This window comes from Lissotriton helveticus, chromosome 5_1, assembly GCF_964261635.1.
Source record: "Lissotriton helveticus chromosome 5_1, aLisHel1.1, whole genome shotgun sequence".
Classification (NCBI taxonomy): Eukaryota; Metazoa; Chordata; class Amphibia; order Caudata; family Salamandridae; genus Lissotriton; species Lissotriton helveticus.
Window position 1 is genome coordinate 465,553,136 of NC_136065.1, and position 16,276 is coordinate 465,569,411.

The following is a 16,276-nucleotide window of genomic DNA, read 5'->3' on the forward strand; positions in this document are numbered from 1 at the left end:
TGCTGGAGATCATGCTTTTCAGGGATGCGCCTCTGCTCTGGTCTCCAGGGTGGTGGCCACCCCAATGAGGCGCTTCCCCTGTCTCCAAGACTGCGGTCAAGACCTACTACCTAGGCATACGTCTGGACCAGAAACTCTGGATGAAAGAGCAAGTTAAAACTACTGTGGGTTCTTGCTTCCATATGTTAAGCCTCTTACACAAGGTATTTCCCTTTCTTCCCCTCACCGTATGTAAAACACTCATTCAAGCACTGGTGATAAGCCGCCTGGGTTACTGCAATGCCCTCCTGATAGCGGACATGTGAGTCTTCTCTAAATAGACTTTAGGTAGTTCAAAGCACCGCAGCTCGTCTTGTCATGAATTTACCAGCCAGAACAGCCTCTCTCCCCCTATTCCAACACCTGCATTGACTACCAATACGTAAGCGGGTTAGATATAAGATATGTTGCATTGTTCACAAAGCATTAAACGTAAAGGCCATAGTTATCTAGCAGAACAACTTATCCAATATCAGCCAAACAGACCCCTCCGTTCAGGAGCTAAATCCCTGCTCCTCATTCCCCGCTTCAAGAATTCCCGCATGTGTGGGAATGCTTTCTTTTACTTAGCGCCCTATTACCGGAAATGCCCAGAGTATCTCTCATTTAAAAAGATTCTTAAGACTGAGCTCTTCTAAACTTTCCACATCTGGTCTGCTTTTACTGCTGCATTCCCCAGCGTGGAGATACCCTTATGGGGGTGATTCGGGCCCTTTACAAGTACATAAATAAATAAACATTCATGCGCGCTGGCATGTTCTCCACCCAGGCTGCATTACAGCGTGTGTGGAGATCATGCCCAGGCACCCACTGTTTGTCTGAGCTCCGAACCACAGCGCTCAGACCAATCACAGCGTTGTAATTGGCAATGGGGAACCTGGTACTTCCTCCTTCCTGTTCTGGCCGGGAGGGACGACGAAGGACGGAGGAGAGATGTGGCAAGCAGGTACTTTTTTCTATTTATTTTACACCTCCTCTCCCTCCACCCCGCCACGATCAGTGCCGGCTGCCACTGGCAGTGCCTACTAGGCAGGGTGCCCCCCACCGTACAGTGCCCCTCCTCCCCGCCCTATCAGCCCATGACCTGTGGATATTTCTGAGATAAGAGTCTTTGGGGACCCCCCACCGCATTCCACAGGGGCGCGGGCATTATTTTGTGTTATGCCATTGGTAGCTTGGTTTGAGGTAATTCACCTCCGCAGTATTTGATCCAGATGATATGCCCAGGCAAACAGGAGCCCTGCCAAGAGCTGCCCTGTCCTGCGTGCACTGCTCACTTAGTTGCTGAGGCCAGGCAGGTCTAGGGAGGGAGCATCTGGCAAGCAAGCAGCTGCCCAGCCCTAGGTCCCTCTGTCGTACCTATGGCACCCTCCGTTGGTACTGCCCTTGCAAACACTTGCTGCGCCTTCTCGCTGTGCCGCACATGTTGCACCTGTTCAAAGCATGGTGCATGGGCTGCAGGTGTGGCACGAGGAGTAGCCCAAAGTGTAAGCTGTGCTTAGGAACAGGGGCCCGTTATGTCGATGTTTTTTCTTGCCTTTGTTCGGGCATGGTCAGTTGCTTCTGATAAAGTGTGTAATGCCAGGGTGGTAGGGGTTGCACGTAGTGTTGTGTCCGAAGAGAGAACCGGGTTCCATGTAGGCTGCCATTGTGAGCTCTAAGGTTATTTTAGTGCTCCATTTTGTTTGATGGATTTCAGTGTTTAACCCTCAGTGATATTCCTACATATGCACTTGAAACCCACCTTCGCTTCCCTCTGTGACTGCTTAAATGCAAGCTTGTTGTGCTTTTCACACTACTGCCGAGCTCCCCCTTACAGCCTGTAACACTACCAGCCAGTCCTTACTTTTCAGCCAAGAGCATTCTGGGGATATTGGTGTTTGCATTTAGCTTTTAATGACTCAAAATCCCCTCATAAGGTTGGCTGGGGTGCTGGGACTGGCTGAAGTTGCGACACTTTGAAACGGGGAACTCGCCAGCTGTGTTATATGTTTAACGTTTCAGAAGGTTGAGCTAGTAGTGAACACTGTTCACATATTGTGCGAGTTCACTCCTTCGTTCACGTGTGCAGCAAAGCAAGAAGTGACAGCATGAGCAACAGCAGCCTCACTGAAACAGAGTATGACCAAGACAGCTGCCAGCAGAGGGAGCAGCCAATGCCTCCATCACACAGACACAGATGGCAACAGAGAGGCTTTCCTCTCTCACGGTGTGGGTACAGATCATATAACAGCAGTGCGAGCTTATTTTCATTGGCAGCAGCAAAGCAGGCCTCCTTTCACAGAAGGTAGCCACAGTGCAGCGCAGCACAGGTACAGCATGGCAGCCGTTACACAGTCTACATTCTTTCAGTGAAGGCAGTCGTAGTGCAAGCTTCTCTTCCTTGCAGAACGGGTGCAGACAGCATGGCAGCAGCAAAACAGCCTTGCTTCTTTCACTGAAGACAGCCGCAGTGCAAGCTTCAGCTCTGTCGAACAGTACAGCATGGCAGCAGCAAAACCAAGTTCCTTCTTTTACAGAAAGCAGCGCAGTGCAAGCTTCTCTGCAGAACAGGAGGGGCATGGTATGAGCAAAACGGGCTTGCTTCTTTCACTGAAGGCGGAAACAGTGCAACCTTCCCTTCCTCGAAGAACAGTACGGCATGGCAGTAGCAAAATAAGCTTCCTTCTTTCACATAAGGCAGCACAGTGCAAGCTTTTCTTTTCTGCAGAACAGGAGGGGCATGGTATGAGCAAAATGGGCCGGCTGTTTTTCACAGAAGACAGCCATAGTGCAAGCTTCTCTCCTTGCAGAACAGGTACAGCACTGCAGCCATTAAACAGTCTTTATTTTTTCACAGAAGGCAGCTGCATTGCAAGATTCTCTTCTCTTCTCGGCGTGGCAGCAGCAAAACATGCTTGCTTCTTTCACTAAAGACCGCCGCAGTTCAAGCTTCCCTTCCTTGCAGAACAGGTACAGCATGGCAGCCGTTACACCGTCTTTATTTTTTCACAGAAGGCATTACAGTGCCTGCTTCATTTTTCTACAAAACAGGAGGGGCATGGTATGAGCAAACCAAGCCTTCTTTCACACAAGACAGCTGTAGTGCAATCTAGTCTTCCTTGCAATGCAGGGCCACATTCTAGACCATTGTTCTTTTGCCCACCATGCCACCTCCAACAAGAGCTAGCCATATGTAAATGAGTTATGACCCTGCGCTATTAGGAACACTCCAGCCTGAACTGCCTCGCTCCCTCGGCACAGGAAAACAAGCAACCCAAGACAGGTTTCGTCCTATTTGGGCCTCTTCATTCTGGTGTAGCTAGCGCCCTGTGGCACAGTGAGCCAGGTCCCAAATCTGGGCACACCCATCCCACATAGAGTGCCACACTGAGATGCATAGACCGTGATGGGTGGAATGCTTGAATTAACCTCAGCCGCTGGTAATTACTATGGGCTGCATTCTAGCCCATAGTTCCATTTCCCACCATGCCACCTCTGGCAGGAACCTTGCAAATTATTTTTGATCCTGCTCACCAGTATCTGATATGGTATTAAGCATTCCATCCATCACTTTTTTGTATTATTTATTTTAATGTCTTAAGTGTGACGGGTTTGACCTGATGCCCCCCTGTGTCTCTGGAACCAAGCTACACCCTAATGAAGAGGCCCATGTAGGCGTAAACCGTTCTTGGGTTGCTCGTGTTCCAGTCTGAAGAGGACCTGGCCTGGCAGTTAAGGCTGGACTGTTCCTATCGGAGCAGGACCAAAGCTGATTTGAATATGGCTGGGTCTAACTTCAAAAGCCATGGTAAATAAAAATAAAAAACACGCAATGGACTGGGATGCTGCCGGAGTAATTATCAGTGGCTGAGATTAATTCAAATATTCCACCCATCAACATTTGTTTTCTGAATTAATCTCAACCCCTGGTAATTTCTCTGGGCTTCATTCCAGCCTCAGACGATAACCAGTCATATGGAAAGCTGCCTTGATTCTGCCTCAATATATAGGAGCAGTCCCGTCCAAACAGCTGGGCAAGGTCTCCCGTGAATAGAACAAGAGCATTCTCAGACCGGTTGCGCCTGCTTAGGCCTCGTCTGTAGGGTGCAGCTTGAGCCCTGTGGCACAGTGAGCGTCAAGTCAAGCATTCCATCCGTCACGTTTTTGTTTTCGTCAGTGCTGCCTCGCTCATTTCCTGAAAGTTCTGCTGTGGTCACCCTGGCCTCCTGTTACTACTGTAACTCCTATTGTTGTCATATCCTGGAGGCTTGCTGCTTCAATCATGGAATTCTAATGTCATTTCCAGTAGCATCTACTGGGCTATCCTCTGACAGCTCTGCTGCTGTCGTTACAGTAGCCTACTTCTGCTGCAGCCTATCCTGCTGCAGTCAGCCTGAGCCCTGTTGTCACTGCCCGTCCCAATGCTGCCTCTGCTTGTCTTGCATAACACTATCATTCTCTGTTGTTCTAGTTGTAAGCCCTGCTGACAGTCCTGCTACTGTCAGTCCTCATGTCAGCAGTGGCGCCCACCCTGCAGAGAGATAGTTGAGGTAAGCGGGAAAAATAAAATGAAATTAAAACCAATTCATTATCATTTTATTTTTTACCGTTTCCCTCTAGGGCCAGCCAAGACTGGGCGGGGCTTGGCCTTTGTCACAGCCAAAAGGGGAGGAGTAGTGCACAATGTAAGTGCGCATGACGGTTTGGCCGGCTGTCTCAGGTCGGCCAAACTATCATGTGCACCTAGGTTTCTTCAACCCAGCTGTGTTGGAGAAACGGCACTGACTCCCAGGCACTGTCTGAGCAGCAAATCCAGCTGCTCAGACCAATCCTGGCGCTGCTCTCATGCTATTGAGAGCAGCGCCGGAATTGGGTGGGGAGCCTGTGCTGGTTTCCCAGGGACTGCTGGGAGACCATCACGAGCAAAAGAGAAGAGGAGCACCGAGGCGGCCAGCAGCGTTGGAATAATACATTTTAAAGAAAAATTATAATGATTTCCCTAATCCCACGTCCCGTTTCCTCCTTCCCCCACTTGAGTTTTTTGGTAGACACCACTGGTTTCTGCAGGATGCAGGAAACAGTTCCACTGGAGGCCTTGGTTCTTTATTGAAGGCAGGCAGTCCTCCCAGGTTTTGAGGGCACAACAGCTGCAGGACAAGACTTTTTTGCCACAGTTTTGACTGGGAACAGCAGACAGGCCAACAGGGCTGGGGCCAAGTCCAGTGATCTGCTTTTGTGGCTCTTCAGGATCCTTCTTCTTCGTAGATTGTCAGGATCTGCTGTTCTAGTGCCTAGAGCTCCCCTAAATACTGAATGTAGAGGTGTGTAGGGTAGTAGCCAATGGGCTACTGACCCTTTGGGTCACTAAGCCCCCTATATGCCCATTTCCTGTGGGAAGTGGGCATAACCCTGTCCCAGAATTTTGAAGTATGCCATTACAAAGATGGCTTCTTCTGAAAAGTCATATCCTCCTCAGTTTAGTCCACCTTAGGGGTGGTACTAGCCTGGGGATGGCATGCCTATCTGACTAGCTAATTGTCCTGCCTATGCAGGTGCCAAAGGGGCTCTGGACAAAGGTGTTTGGCTTTCTCTCCTTTGAGGGGAGCCAAATTTGCATTTCAAAGGCGGGAGCTGTTTGAAGCTTGCAGGCCTAGGAAGGCTAATTAGCAGGTCATCCTGTGGGAGGGGGTGTGACACCCTCTTCCCACACAGGCTTTTTTTTGGTGTCTCGTGAGAGCAGAAGAGTGTCTCGGATGGCAGGCTGGCAGAAAACAATCAGCGAGAACACCAGAGGCTGGTAGCTTGTCAGGGGGCACCTCTAAGGTGCCCTCTGTGTGCATGTATTTGTAAATTCAACTCTGGAATCAGTGCGTTTTTATCAATACGAGATGTTTGATAACAAACATCCCTATTTTCAGTGAAGCCATCATGTAGCTGGGGAACTCGATTTCATCAGTGTCCAGCACATGATCTGAAATGGCTTCCCTGTCCACTTGCACTGGCAGTAATGGCACTGACCAGCACAGGGGCATCTCTGCTCATGCAGGCATGCCATCACATGTAATACCAAGCACCCTGCTTTAGGGCTGTAATGCCTGCTGTAGGAGTGACTTACAAGTACTACATGTAGTGTCAGGGAGGTGTGTCAAGTTGTGTTTTCACTTTTCACTTTTGCTCTGCACCAAACCACCCAGCTTGCGAAAGTAGCTCTGCATGAGTTTGTTGAGGGGTCCCTTAGGGTGGCACAATTCGTGCTGCAGCCCTTTGGGGACCCTTTTTAGTACCCGAGACTCTAGGTCCCAGGGGTACCATTTACTAGTGACTTATAGAGGATGCTATTGGGAGTTGGGAGAACAATGGTACAGCTTTGGGAAAGAGATCTGACACTGAGAACCTGGTTAGCAGGAGCCCAGTGCACCTCCAGTCGAAATCACGTCATGTACCAGGCATAAAGTGGGGCTGATCATGTGAAAAAGGAGTACTTTCCTACACTCCTGTTCACTTTTTTTCCTTGAAAAGAATCTAACCATTGCCTTCTGTATCCAATCAGGATGGAGATCTGTGTTGATCTACACAATGTTCCCAGTTGTATCTCCAGAAGATGCATTTGTGAGAAGCCTACCATGCTTTGTGCCTGGCAAAACATCTGGGGTTTTTGGTTATAGATTGTAACCAACAGTATCACTGTAACTAGGGTTGAGGGATATGCTGCAGCACCCCCATAAAACTTGAAAAAGTTTAGATGGAGAATGAGAATTAAAGGAGCTCTTCATAGGTTTATCTTCGGCAGCATGTGTTGTGTTTTACAAGAAACACTGTCCAATATTATTATTGAGCAGCATCCCCACTGTAAAAATAGCTAATACACCACTGGTAACCATAAAATCCCTTCTACTGTTTTTTAAAATATTTATTATTTTGTATAATGCAGGTAACAGGCACGTGCTCTGGGTGCAGTGCGTAATCTAATGCTGTTTTTTGTAGCCTACTCCCTCCCTTTCTATGTGAAAGTGCCACTTGGAAGTCACCCTCTAACTTAGCAGCATCTCTGACTAATTTTCCAAAAATGTCAGGCATCTACCAAAAGTGGGTTTGTTTTTAAAACAAAAATTGCTTTCAGAAGTTTCACATAGATTAGATAAACGACCACAGCGTTATTAATAAAAATGTGTTTGATATATGCTATTGCCACATCTGGAACATAGTTGTCTGTGTATGTTGTGAGATCATACTTTGTATTTTTCTAAAGTTTTTTATTTTTGGTAAGCGTATCCCATCTGTAATTTAATTCTAGTGGGTCAGTCCTTCCTCTTTTTTTGTCACAATTCCTAGTTAGAATATAAAGGCTTTGAATTGGTTTACACCATAGAGATAATTGGATCTCTGTATAGTTAAGCAGAGTTCCTGCCAGCTTCTCTCAGGCACAGACAATACAAATGAAGCAGAAAAGATGCATGTGTATTACAGTGGCATACACAATACCAGATTGAGGTTTAATGGCTTGCCAGAGCAGTTACTGTATGTTATGCTTGTGAATTCAACCTCCTGGAAATATTTGGGTGGGAACAGCAACAGTCGTCTACTGGCCTATGTTTGAATTGGTGTTGTGGTCTTTGGAGCCATTGAAATTGCAAAAAACTTTATTTGGCATTTTAGGCCGGGCATGGTCAGTTGCTTCTGATAAAGTGTGTAATGCCAGGGTGGTAGGGGTTGCACGTAGTGTTGTGTCCGAAGAGAGAACCGGGTTCCATGTAGGCTGCCATTGTGAGCTCTAAGGTTATTTTAGTGCTCCATTTTGTTTGATGGATTTCAGTGTTTAACCCTCAGTGATATTCCTACATATGCACTTGAAACCCACCTTCGCTTCCCTCTGTGACTGCTTAAATGCAAGCTTGTTGTGCTTTTCACACTACTGCCGAGCTCCCCCTTACAGCCTGTAACACTACCAGCCAGTCCTTACTTTTCAGCCAAGAGCATTCTGGGGATATTGGTGTTTGCATTTAGCTTTTAATGACTCAAAATCCCCTCATAAGGTTGGCTGGGGTGCTGGGACTGGCTGAAGTTGCGACACTTTGAAACGGGGAACTCGCCAGCTGTGTTATATGTTTAACGTTTCAGAAGGTTGAGCTAGTAGTGAACACTGTTCACATATTGTGCGAGTTCACTCCTTCGTTCACGTGTGCAGCAAAGCAAGAAGTGACAGCATGAGCAACAGCAGCCTCACTGAAACAGAGTATGACCAAGACAGCTGCCAGCAGAGGGAGCAGCCAATGCCTCCATCACACAGACACAGATGGCAACAGAGAGGCTTTCCTCTCTCACGGTGTGGGTACAGATCATATAACAGCAGTGCGAGCTTATTTTCATTGGCAGCAGCAAAGCAGGCCTCCTTTCACAGAAGGTAGCCACAGTGCAGCGCAGCACAGGTACAGCATGGCAGCCGTTACACAGTCTACATTCTTTCAGTGAAGGCAGTCGTAGTGCAAGCTTCTCTTCCTTGCAGAACGGGTGCAGACAGCATGGCAGCAGCAAAACAGCCTTGCTTCTTTCACTGAAGACAGCCGCAGTGCAAGCTTCAGCTCTGTCGAACAGTACAGCATGGCAGCAGCAAAACCAAGTTCCTTCTTTTACAGAAAGCAGCGCAGTGCAAGCTTCTCTGCAGAACAGGAGGGGCATGGTATGAGCAAAACGGGCTTGCTTCTTTCACTGAAGGCGGAAACAGTGCAACCTTCCCTTCCTCGAAGAACAGTACGGCATGGCAGTAGCAAAATAAGCTTCCTTCTTTCACATAAGGCAGCACAGTGCAAGCTTTTCTTTTCTGCAGAACAGGAGGGGCATGGTATGAGCAAAATGGGCCGGCTGTTTTTCACAGAAGACAGCCATAGTGCAAGCTTCTCTCCTTGCAGAACAGGTACAGCACTGCAGCCATTAAACAGTCTTTATTTTTTCACAGAAGGCAGCTGCATTGCAAGATTCTCTTCTCTTCTCGGCGTGGCAGCAGCAAAACATGCTTGCTTCTTTCACTAAAGACCGCCGCAGTTCAAGCTTCCCTTCCTTGCAGAACAGGTACAGCATGGCAGCCGTTACACCGTCTTTATTTTTTCACAGAAGGCATTACAGTGCCTGCTTCATTTTTCTACAAAACAGGAGGGGCATGGTATGAGCAAACCAAGCCTTCTTTCACACAAGACAGCTGTAGTGCAATCTAGTCTTCCTTGCAATGCAGGGCCACATTCTAGACCATTGTTCTTTTGCCCACCATGCCACCTCCAACAAGAGCTAGCCATATGTAAATGAGTTATGACCCTGCGCTATTAGGAACACTCCAGCCTGAACTGCCTCGCTCCCTCGGCACAGGAAAACAAGCAACCCAAGACAGGTTTCGTCCTATTTGGGCCTCTTCATTCTGGTGTAGCTAGCGCCCTGTGGCACAGTGAGCCAGGTCCCAAATCTGGGCACACCCATCCCACATAGAGTGCCACACTGAGATGCATAGACCGTGATGGGTGGAATGCTTGAATTAACCTCAGCCGCTGGTAATTACTATGGGCTGCATTCTAGCCCATAGTTCCATTTCCCACCATGCCACCTCTGGCAGGAACCTTGCAAATTATTTTTGATCCTGCTCACCAGTATCTGATATGGTATTAAGCATTCCATCCATCACTTTTTTGTATTATTTATTTTAATGTCTTAAGTGTGACGGGTTTGACCTGATGCCCCCCTGTGTCTCTGGAACCAAGCTACACCCTAATGAAGAGGCCCATGTAGGCGTAAACCGTTCTTGGGTTGCTCGTGTTCCAGTCTGAAGAGGACCTGGCCTGGCAGTTAAGGCTGGACTGTTCCTATCGGAGCAGGACCAAAGCTGATTTGAATATGGCTGGGTCTAACTTCAAAAGCCATGGTAAATAAAAATAAAAAACACGCAATGGACTGGGATGCTGCCGGAGTAATTATCAGTGGCTGAGATTAATTCAAATATTCCACCCATCAACATTTGTTTTCTGAATTAATCTCAACCCCTGGTAATTTCTCTGGGCTTCATTCCAGCCTCAGACGATAACCAGTCATATGGAAAGCTGCCTTGATTCTGCCTCAATATATAGGAGCAGTCCCGTCCAAACAGCTGGGCAAGGTCTCCCGTGAATAGAACAAGAGCATTCTCAGACCGGTTGCGCCTGCTTAGGCCTCGTCTGTAGGGTGCAGCTTGAGCCCTGTGGCACAGTGAGCGTCAAGTCAAGCATTCCATCCGTCACGTTTTTGTTTTCGTCAGTGCTGCCTCGCTCATTTCCTGAAAGTTCTGCTGTGGTCACCCTGGCCTCCTGTTACTACTGTAACTCCTATTGTTGTCATATCCTGGAGGCTTGCTGCTTCAATCATGGAATTCTAATGTCATTTCCAGTAGCATCTACTGGGCTATCCTCTGACAGCTCTGCTGCTGTCGTTACAGTAGCCTACTTCTGCTGCAGCCTATCCTGCTGCAGTCAGCCTGAGCCCTGTTGTCACTGCCCGTCCCAATGCTGCCTCTGCTTGTCTTGCATAACACTATCATTCTCTGTTGTTCTAGTTGTAAGCCCTGCTGACAGTCCTGCTACTGTCAGTCCTCATGTCAGCAGTGGCGCCCACCCTGCAGAGAGATAGTTGAGGTAAGCGGGAAAAATAAAATGAAATTAAAACCAATTCATTATCATTTTATTTTTTACCGTTTCCCTCTAGGGCCAGCCAAGACTGGGCGGGGCTTGGCCTTTGTCACAGCCAAAAGGGGAGGAGTAGTGCACAATGTAAGTGCGCATGACGGTTTGGCCGGCTGTCTCAGGTCGGCCAAACTATCATGTGCACCTAGGTTTCTTCAACCCAGCTGTGTTGGAGAAACGGCACTGACTCCCAGGCACTGTCTGAGCAGCAAATCCAGCTGCTCAGACCAATCCTGGCGCTGCTCTCATGCTATTGAGAGCAGCGCCGGAATTGGGTGGGGAGCCTGTGCTGGTTTCCCAGGGACTGCTGGGAGACCATCACGAGCAAAAGAGAAGAGGAGCACCGAGGCGGCCAGCAGCGTTGGAATAATACATTTTAAAGAAAAATTATAATGATTTCCCTAATCCCACGTCCCGTTTCCTCCTTCCCCCACTTGAGTTTTTTGGTAGACACCACTGGTTTCTGCAGGATGCAGGAAACAGTTCCACTGGAGGCCTTGGTTCTTTATTGAAGGCAGGCAGTCCTCCCAGGTTTTGAGGGCACAACAGCTGCAGGACAAGACTTTTTTGCCACAGTTTTGACTGGGAACAGCAGACAGGCCAACAGGGCTGGGGCCAAGTCCAGTGATCTGCTTTTGTGGCTCTTCAGGATCCTTCTTCTTCGTAGATTGTCAGGATCTGCTGTTCTAGTGCCTAGAGCTCCCCTAAATACTGAATGTAGAGGTGTGTAGGGTAGTAGCCAATGGGCTACTGACCCTTTGGGTCACTAAGCCCCCTATATGCCCATTTCCTGTGGGAAGTGGGCATAACCCTGTCCCAGAATTTTGAAGTATGCCATTACAAAGATGGCTTCTTCTGAAAAGTCATATCCTCCTCAGTTTAGTCCACCTTAGGGGTGGTACTAGCCTGGGGATGGCATGCCTATCTGACTAGCTAATTGTCCTGCCTATGCAGGTGCCAAAGGGGCTCTGGACAAAGGTGTTTGGCTTTCTCTCCTTTGAGGGGAGCCAAATTTGCATTTCAAAGGCGGGAGCTGTTTGAAGCTTGCAGGCCTAGGAAGGCTAATTAGCAGGTCATCCTGTGGGAGGGGGTGTGACACCCTCTTCCCACACAGGCTTTTTTTTGGTGTCTCGTGAGAGCAGAAGAGTGTCTCGGATGGCAGGCTGGCAGAAAACAATCAGCGAGAACACCAGAGGCTGGTAGCTTGTCAGGGGGCACCTCTAAGGTGCCCTCTGTGTGCATGTATTTGTAAATTCAACTCTGGAATCAGTGCGTTTTTATCAATACGAGATGTTTGATAACAAACATCCCTATTTTCAGTGAAGCCATCATGTAGCTGGGGAACTCGATTTCATCAGTGTCCAGCACATGATCTGAAATGGCTTCCCTGTCCACTTGCACTGGCAGTAATGGCACTGACCAGCACAGGGGCATCTCTGCTCATGCAGGCATGCCATCACATGTAATACCAAGCACCCTGCTTTAGGGCTGTAATGCCTGCTGTAGGAGTGACTTACAAGTACTACATGTAGTGTCAGGGAGGTGTGTCAAGTTGTGTTTTCACTTTTCACTTTTGCTCTGCACCAAACCACCCAGCTTGCGAAAGTAGCTCTGCATGAGTTTGTTGAGGGGTCCCTTAGGGTGGCACAATTCGTGCTGCAGCCCTTTGGGGACCCTTTTTAGTACCCGAGACTCTAGGTCCCAGGGGTACCATTTACTAGTGACTTATAGAGGATGCTATTGGGAGTTGGGAGAACAATGGTACAGCTTTGGGAAAGAGATCTGACACTGAGAACCTGGTTAGCAGGAGCCCAGTGCACCTCCAGTCGAAATCACGTCATGTACCAGGCATAAAGTGGGGCTGATCATGTGAAAAAGGAGTACTTTCCTACACTCCTGTTCACTTTTTTTCCTTGAAAAGAATCTAACCATTGCCTTCTGTATCCAATCAGGATGGAGATCTGTGTTGATCTACACAATGTTCCCAGTTGTATCTCCAGAAGATGCATTTGTGAGAAGCCTACCATGCTTTGTGCCTGGCAAAACATCTGGGGTTTTTGGTTATAGATTGTAACCAACAGTATCACTGTAACTAGGGTTGAGGGATATGCTGCAGCACCCCCATAAAACTTGAAAAAGTTTAGATGGAGAATGAGAATTAAAGGAGCTCTTCATAGGTTTATCTTCGGCAGCATGTGTTGTGTTTTACAAGAAACACTGTCCAATATTATTATTGAGCAGCATCCCCACTGTAAAAATAGCTAATACACCACTGGTAACCATAAAATCCCTTCTACTGTTTTTTAAAATATTTATTATTTTGTATAATGCAGGTAACAGGCACGTGCTCTGGGTGCAGTGCGTAATCTAATGCTGTTTTTTGTAGCCTACTCCCTCCCTTTCTATGTGAAAGTGCCACTTGGAAGTCACCCTCTAACTTAGCAGCATCTCTGACTAATTTTCCAAAAATGTCAGGCATCTACCAAAAGTGGGTTTGTTTTTAAAACAAAAATTGCTTTCAGAAGTTTCACATAGATTAGATAAACGACCACAGCGTTATTAATAAAAATGTGTTTGATATATGCTATTGCCACATCTGGAACATAGTTGTCTGTGTATGTTGTGAGATCATACTTTGTATTTTTCTAAAGTTTTTTATTTTTGGTAAGCGTATCCCATCTGTAATTTAATTCTAGTGGGTCAGTCCTTCCTCTTTTTTTGTCACAATTCCTAGTTAGAATATAAAGGCTTTGAATTGGTTTACACCATAGAGATAATTGGATCTCTGTATAGTTAAGCAGAGTTCCTGCCAGCTTCTCTCAGGCACAGACAATACAAATGAAGCAGAAAAGATGCATGTGTATTACAGTGGCATACACAATACCAGATTGAGGTTTAATGGCTTGCCAGAGCAGTTACTGTATGTTATGCTTGTGAATTCAACCTCCTGGAAATATTTGGGTGGGAACAGCAACAGTCGTCTACTGGCCTATGTTTGAATTGGTGTTGTGGTCTTTGGAGCCATTGAAATTGCAAAAAACTTTATTTGGCATTTTAGGTATTGACCTGGGATGTTGGTAAAATAGCTCCTCAAAAGCTGCCAAACTTGAAGGGCACTGTTGCCCTACAGACCGGAGCACTAAGGCCAGAAGACAACCCCAGTCTCAATGTCCAGTTCAAGATTCAGCAGCTGGCTATCTCGGGTAAGAACAATACCTCAGAATGTGGTTGGTACCAAGCTCCCGTACATGGGCATGGACTGCTAGGATCTTACAGCTTGTTAGTGTTAATATTCTGCATTTAATTTCACCTCTTCTGATAATTTGCTGTATCGGGTAAAGCGGTCGGAGTGTATATTTCTCTGGCCTGTAAAATAGCACCGTCTGATTTGTGTGCATTTTGAAGATACCCACCAGTAATAGAAATGTTACAATTATTTTTAAAATAGTATAAACGACGTTGGTTAATCATCTAACCATTATCTTAACAATCTGCATGCTTAAGTATATTCTGTTTATCAGGTGTCTTAACTAAAACAAAAACTAACCATAATGTGTAAAACTTAATGCGCACTTATTGAATCCGTTCTTACAATAAAACAGTTGGTATTGTTTAAAACGCGTGCACCAGCCGAGCATGGGGCAAAGAATGTTCTATTGGTCGAGGATATACTTCCTGGGTGATTAGTCCTCGAGTTGGCAGCATTTGAAAATTGATAGATGCACCAAGTCCAGCATTTCTCTCAGACACGTGCTGCCAAGCTCTTAGACATAGTTGGCACCCTGTGGATTTGCTGTGTTAGCAGGTTCCTTTGACTGTTTAATCTGATGAATGATTTTTAATATAGGTACTTTCTTTCTTTGTACATTTTTACTGACTGGATGGTGATTGCCACCGTTTCCTCTCCTGCTTCCAGGGCTGAAGGTCAATCGACTGGACATGTATGGAGAGAAATACAAACCCTTCAAAGGAGTGAAGTATCTGACCAAAGCAGGGAAGTTTCAGGTCCGGACGTGAGCTCCATAGCAACCTAAGGACAATAGCATTTTTAAATTACTTTTGAATATAGCAATCAGATGCTGCAACTGACATTTGGGAAGAAGAAGGGAGCTGCTGCACACAATCTCTTCGGATTGACTGGGGTCTTGTCCTCCAGATAAGGGAACCTTTTCTTTTGGGCACTTGTAGTATTAATGATAGGAGAACAGTTTGTGTTGTTAAATTTTGATGAAGGATTTGCAGAGCACATGGTACTGTTATTGCTTTGAGAGAAAATATGTGCTACTGTTACTGCTGCAGTGAAGGTGACCTTATCCACATTGTACAGTCATGATGGTGAGGGCAAGTGCAGGACTAGTTAATTCTGTGTACGTCCAGGGACCACACTTGAACATTTGTCCGATGTATGTTTTTACAGTTTTTGTTTAGTGATAGGACGCACATGTTCTGCTGCCTGCCTGCTATGAAAACACTTTGCACACTAGGAGATATTAAATGTTAGTGATGTGTCGCCTTTATCCAGTTGCCTTAGTTCTCACTTGCCGTTGGCAAATAAATCAAAAAGTAGCCTATAAGTAGAAGTGCCGTTAACACATTTCTGAACACCTCTTTTTCTATATTTTTGGGTGGAAGGTATTTATCGGTTATGTTGCCTTACTGTCCGTTAAATGATGTCACTTTTCCTGGGTGAAATGTCTCTCCTGCACAACCATTGTGATCCATGCAAAAGTTAATATGTAAACTTTACTGTACTTTAGAGAAACTGTAAGGGAAAACGAATCTGTATGTGTCTTTGCAAATGAGGCTTTGTATATGTTTATATAAAATATGAACTATGCTGTGTGTACTGAAAAAGGGTTCACATTTTTGGCTTTGTCTAGTTCAGTAAATTATTGACACATTTCTACTTTATTTCCTCTGTCTCCCAAAGGGATTATTGATGATCATGATGGAATGTGTGCTTTTTAAAAATTCACTTTAAAGTTTTGTATTGCCTAGGACATGTGTATGGTTACAACAGAGCTTCTTACAGTGTTATTGAATGTCTCTGCTATCTATGGTGTAAATGTTTTCCGAGTTTGACTTCAGGGGTATTTTCATTTTCCGACAGGTTGGATGTTCGTATCAGAGTTAAGTGTTTTTCATACCCAAATCATGTTTCCATCTTCCGTTCCATGGAGGTGCTTTCATTCACTCCATTGTGCTTCAGATCTACTGATATCTCACCATGGTGTTGCTTCCTGGTACGAAGATAGTTCTTCTCTTCTGCCTCATGTGAATGATTTTAGAATCACTTATGAAATCCAGCTAAAGCTCCAGAGCTAGTGAAGTCTTATTACTTCTTGCCAGTGATCAGGTGCCAGACAGCAGTGGCCTGATTTTCTGTCATAATGCGCCTGCAAAAAATGTTCCCAACCTATGGTCTCCTAAAACCAGCCATATCATGGGTCACGTTACCGGCAGTGCCAGTAACTGCGGGTTCCCCCTCCAACCAGAAATAAACATGCCCCTAGTAGGTCAGGCATTCTCCACTCTCGGCGAATAACAAAAGTTGGACTGCT

The 16,276-nt window shown here is 46.3% G+C and overlaps 1 protein-coding gene across 4 annotated transcripts in view; it reads left to right on the forward strand.

The window, feature by feature from the left end:
• Nucleotides 1-15,626, forward strand: part of AP3M1 (adaptor related protein complex 3 subunit mu 1) — a 125,364-nt gene extending 109,738 nt beyond the window's left edge. For all 4 annotated transcript variants that reach the window (XM_078642745.1, XM_078642746.1, XM_078642748.1 and 1 more), the window contains exons 8-9: nt 13,774-13,918; nt 14,632-15,626. In XM_078642745.1, the coding sequence (XP_078498871.1) occupies nt 13,774-13,918; nt 14,632-14,732 (246 nt within the window). In that variant the 3' untranslated portion in view covers nt 14,733-15,626. The remainder of the gene's footprint in view (nt 1-13,773; nt 13,919-14,631) is intronic.
• Nucleotides 15,627-16,276: the final 650 nt, after the last annotated feature.